Below are 5522 nucleotides of genomic sequence, written 5' to 3'. Positions count from 1 at the left end.
CAGGGAAGCTTGTTGTGGAGATTTGCTTGTGGAGCTTGGCCTCAGAGTTAATTCAACCTTCCATCCAGTCAGAATACTGGTACTGACAAATGGCCACAAATGGGATGTGTTAATGAAAGCAACCATGGGAGGAAGTAGGCGTGGTCTTTAGAGAGTATATAAGGACACACCAGAGTTTAGCCTGGTGCATTCTTCCCCAGAGCAGATAGAGAGTGTTTCCATACATTCTGGCTCTTCAACCGGTGGATCTATCATCTGCATACATTGAGGATTGGACCCTAGAGCTGAGGAAATCGTGTGGTGTTCTCATTCAGCACTGCTGAGGCCAGAGACAATTCCTTGGGTAAGTACACAGTTTACAGTGGAAATTCCTTCATATTTCCTATTCTTAATATATTACCAAACTGAGTTTTCTGCTTAGAAATGAGTGTTTGTCACTACCAAAAATATTCTGTTCCCATCTGGTCATCTTTATTTGTCAATATCATGTGAGTTACAGTGATAGATAATTTTAGTTTTATCTATACATAATTTTTTGTTGCCCTAAAAGTAAATGTTAAAGGTACTTACCTTTCACTTTTCAATTTTGATTGTTGTCTAAATTTAAAGAATATTTTTTAGAACATTTATTCATGCCCTTCATAGATGTGTGAGTCTCTGAATTGAATCTCGCTTGTTTAGCTTTCTTCCTGACCATTATCCATATAATTTGTAATAACACTAAAAAAAAAAATCCATAAACTGTGTTTTTTGGGAATGCAGGCTTAGTTTTCCTGGATACATCCTGCTGATTGGGGGTGTTGTTAATCTTACAGGACCTAAAGATAATTTGGAATTACGGTCAAGTCCTGACTGACAAATTCCATGAGGCTTGATTATCCTAGCTAGCAGTTTTGGAACTGTTCTGGATTTAGAACTCATAGGAAACTCCAACAGAGGTCCTCTGAAACGTTGGATCATCTGGGCCATCTGCTCCTATGGAGATTTCTCACGGGGTCTTCCTTGATGAAACCTGAGCTTGCTTTCTTTCTTTCTTTCTTTCTTTCTTTCTTTCTTTCTTTCTTTCTTTCTTTCTTTCCCTCTTTTTTTTTTGTTTTGAGACAGGGTTTCTCCATAGCTTTTGGTTCCTGTCCTGGAACTATCTCTTGTAGACCAGGCTGGCCATGAACTCACAGAGATCCGCCTGCCTCTGCCTTCAGAGCGCTGGGATTAAAGGCGTGTGCCACCACTGCCTGCCCGGAAAACCCGAGTTTTCTTACCCAGAATGAATCCACGTCCTCTCATTTCTTGTGGACACAAAAACAAAATCTTTTCTCCAAAGTAACATATATTTTGACATAAATTTTGAAGTCAAAGCGTTTTCAAAATGTGTATGTTGGATTAATCCAGCAACATTTATAATCAAATGTTTTTTAGCAGCTATTGCTCCTTTTTTAGCATTCAAACAATTCAAAGAGAACATAATAACATATAGTATCCAGATTGTGTGTTTTCCTTCTTTATGTGGCTTTAGTTTAAATTCTATTTATTTATTTTTAATTTTTGGCTTTTTGAGACAGGGTTTCTCTGTGTATCTTTGGCTGTCCTGGAACTCACTCCGTAGACCAGGCTGTCCTTGACTCACAGAGATCTGCCTGTCTCTGCCCTCCAAGAGTTGGGATTAAAGGTGTGAGCCACCACACTACGAACTCACAGAGATCAGCCTGCATCTGCCTCCCAAGTGCTGGGATTAAAGGTGTTTGCCTCCACAAATTGAACTCAAAGAGAATAGCCTTTCTCTGCTCACCAAGTGTTGAGATTAAAGGTCTGAGGTCTCAAACCAAAGGAAAAAGGGAGAAGGAGCTGATCAACAAGAATTCCTTGCTTTTTACTTCCTTATTTTGGAGACCATGAGACCAGCTAACTCAAGCTTATGCCACCATTTCTTGAATTATGAGTCAACATAAATTCTTATTCTTTTTAGGCATTTGCAGCAAAAAGAAGACAAGTAGCTAAGGTTGCCTTCATGTGTTAATAAGAGAAGGGACAATGGGATGTTAATGAGTAAGATGCTACAACCAGAAAGCAAAACATTTACTAGGGATCCTGTTTTTTGGAGATTGTTCTCTTGAATAGACAACCAAAGAGGGAAGTGTTAAACCAAATAGATCTGTAGTAAAAGACCAACTTGTGTACTTCAAGTACCTTGATCACTCCAGTGTAAATTTATTCATAAACACTGAGAGAGCCTGTCTCAGACCATGAACAAAGTTCTTAATTTGAATGGAGTCTCTGAAAAAAATGTAGATCTTAGGTCACAGAGACTCATCATATCAATCTCTATTCATGTGAAGAAGAGTGAAATAGAAAAAATTAGTAACTGCAATCCTATGCTTATTTTGATTTTTGGTCAACAAAAAACTGAAGAGTGTTTTGTTTTAGACATAACAATTACAACTTGAATCAAATTTTGTGAAGTTTTTTCCTTCTCTTTGTCTAATAATAGTAATTCTGATTTTCTTCCTTCAGCAAAATGGAGTCAGGCCTCTCACAAGCCTTCCAGGAAGAACTCAACTGCTTCATCTGCATGAGCTACCTTACAGACCCAGTCACCATAAGCTGTGGCCACAGCTTCTGTCGAGCCTGCCTCCGTCTTTCCTGGGAAGACAGCCAGCTCCCTGTCCAATGCCCTATGTGTAGGGAACCATCCCAGCAGAAGAACTTCAGAACCAACATTGTTCTGAAGAAGCTGGTGTCCATTGCCAGACAAGCCAGCCTCATGAAGTACCTGAGCTCTGAGGAGCATCAGTGTGTGACCCACAAGGAGACCAAAAGGATCTTCTGTATGGAGACCAGGATCTACCTCTGTCAGCTCTGCTCTGACTCCCACATGCACAGAGGTCACAGACACTGTCCCATTGAAGCAGCTGCTGAGGGTGAAATGGTGAGTGATGTTTCTGAGAGAACATGAAACCTGGAGAGTGAGGATTTGCAGACTACAGGAAGATGCTGGTCCTGATTATGAGGAATCCACTCTTTTCTGAATGGTGGCACTTTATTAGCAGCTAGTGAAGAAAGAGTGACTATAATGTGAACACTGCTTGGGAGACCCGTGGGTGTAAAGACCACTTGTTTTTTATTATACATTATTCCCAGGTCATTGGAAAGTGAAATAGTGTATTCATATTTTTTTAAAAGTGTCTATGGCCGGGCGGTGGTGGAGCACGCCTTTAATCCCAGCACTTGGGAGGCAGAGGCAGGCGGATCTCTGTGAGTTCGAGACCAGCCTGGTCTACAGAGCTAGTTCCAGGACAGGCTCCAAAACCACAGAGAAACCCTGTCTCGAAAAACCAAAAAAAAAAAAAAAGTGTCTATGATTGGAGATTATATTAGAAAATCCAGAGAAGTCAGTTATAGAGAAGCTTGTGGGAAACCCAATGTAATGTAAATTACCTTGATATTACTCATAATTATTTATCACTTTACCTGAACTAAGGGATATGCCATATTCTATTTATATGTCTTAAATCTAAAATTCAAAGTTACCTGAATTAAAAAAGGAACATTATGATTCTTCTTTTGTTGATAAAGTTATTTTATTTAATGTTCGAAAATCTGCCCATCATTACTGTTTATCAAAAGCTGATATTCATTGTTTCTTACAGGAGAGACTTCTACAGCAAATGACATCTTTATGGGAGAAGATCCAAGAAATTCAAGAGAATGTAGAGGCAGAGAGCATATTCAAAATTTTGTTTATAGTGAGTATGAGATTTATGCTGGAAATCTGTTCAAGATATTTATTTTGTCAAATCATCATTCAAGATTTAGGTATAAGGCATGAGATATGTTACTAGGAAAACATGTTATAATGGCCTTCTTCTTCTTTTTTTTTGGATTTTTCAAAACAGGGTTTCTCCATATTTTTTTTTTTGATTCCTGTCCTGGAACTAGCTCTCGTAGACCAGGCCGGCCTCGAACACACAGAGATCCGCCTGCTTCTGCCTCCCGAGTGCTGGGATTAAAGGCGTGTGCCGCCACCACCCGGCTAATGGCCTTGAATTCTGAGTGTGAAATATAGCTCTGCAGGTGGAAAGATGGCCTGGCTGTATGAAAAAAGAGTCTGAGACAAATGAATCAATTGCTCACAGTTCAGCACACTGCATTAGACTCTAGGACTGCACCATGTATTCTAATTAATGCATGCAGAGTTTCACATTTGCCTGAACATATAAATTATCAATCAATACCATTTCTTCAGGCATCCCTGTTTTTCTACATAGGTGAAAATGTTTAGGGCTTCATTTCTTTAGTATTGATGGAGGCTGCTTGTTCTTTCCTGGCCACCCAGAACCAAAATAACCATGATGAAACTGTTCTAATTATAACACTGCTCAGCCTATTAGCTCAGGCTTCTTTTTTTTTTATTGAAAGAAAAAAAAAGAAATTCCCGCCTCCTCCCAGCTTCCCATTTCCTTCCCCCTCCTCCCAATCCTCCCTCTCCCCCTACTGCTCTCCCCTTCCCTCTCCAGTCCGAAGAGCAGTCAGGGTTCCCTGCCCTGTGGAAAGTCCAAAGTCCTCCCCCCTCCATCCTGGTCTAGGAAGGTGAACATCCATACTGGTTAGGCTCCCACAAAGCCAGAACATGAAGTAAGATCAAAACCCAGTGCCATTGGCTTTGGCTTCTCATGAGCCCTCATTGTCTCCCATGTTCAAAGAGTCAGGTTTTATCCCATGCTTTTTCAGTCACAGTTCAGCTGGCCTTGGTGAGCTCCCAATAGATCAGCCCCACTGTCTCAGTGGGTGGGTGTACCCCTCGTGATCCTGACTTCCTTGCTCATGTTCTCCCTCCTTCTGCTCCTTATTGGGAACTTGGGAGCTCAGTCTGATGCTCCAGTGTGGGTCTCTGTCTCTATCTCCATCCATCGCCATATGAAGGTTTTATGGTGATATGCAAGATATTCATCAGTATGGCTATAGGATAGGGTCATTTGAGGTTCCCTATCCTCAGCTGCCCAAGGAGCTAACTGGAGACATCGCCCTGGGCACCTGGGAGCCCCTCTAGGTTCAAGTCTCTTGCCAACCCTCAGATGACTCCCTTAATTAAGTTATGTGATTACCCGCCCTGGGCTCCTGGGAGCCAGTCTAGGTTCAAGTCTCTTGCCAACCCTAAGATGACTCCCTTAATTATGTGATTCCCTGCTCCTCTATCCAGCCTTCCTTTCTCCCAATCATCCCGTTTCCCCAAGTTCCCCCCATTCTCCCCTTCTTACTTTTCTCTCCCTATCTCCCCTTCCCTCCGTCCCACCCCACCCCAAGTTCCCAATTTTTTGCCCGGCAATCTTGTCTACTTTCCATACCCAGGATAACAACTATATGTTTTTCTCTGGGTTCACCTTCTTATTTAGCTTCTATAGGATCACAGATTATAGACTCAATGACCATTATTTGTGGCTAGAAACCAATTATGAGTGAGTACATCCCATGTTCCTCTTTTTGGGTCTGGGATACCTCACTCAGGATAGTTTTCTATTTCCATCCAT

General features: G+C 41.4%; 1 protein-coding gene across 1 annotated transcript in view; it reads left to right on the top strand.

Annotated features, from left to right (window-relative positions):
- Positions 1-280: 280 nt before the first annotated feature.
- Positions 281-5522, top strand: part of LOC101999028 (tripartite motif-containing protein 43B-like) — a 15990-nt gene continuing 10748 nt past the window's right edge. The window contains exons 1-3 of the mRNA XM_005347691.3: positions 281-343; positions 2509-2923; positions 3645-3740. Coding sequence (XP_005347748.2) covers positions 2513-2923; positions 3645-3740 — 507 coding nt within the window. The 5' untranslated portion in view covers positions 281-343; positions 2509-2512. The remainder of the gene's footprint in view (positions 344-2508; positions 2924-3644; positions 3741-5522) is intronic.

This window comes from Microtus ochrogaster, chromosome 5 (genome assembly GCF_000317375.1).
Source record: "Microtus ochrogaster isolate Prairie Vole_2 chromosome 5, MicOch1.0, whole genome shotgun sequence".
NCBI lineage: Eukaryota > Metazoa > Chordata > Mammalia > Rodentia > Cricetidae > Microtus > Microtus ochrogaster.
This window is presented reverse-complemented; position numbering and strand designations above follow the sequence as displayed.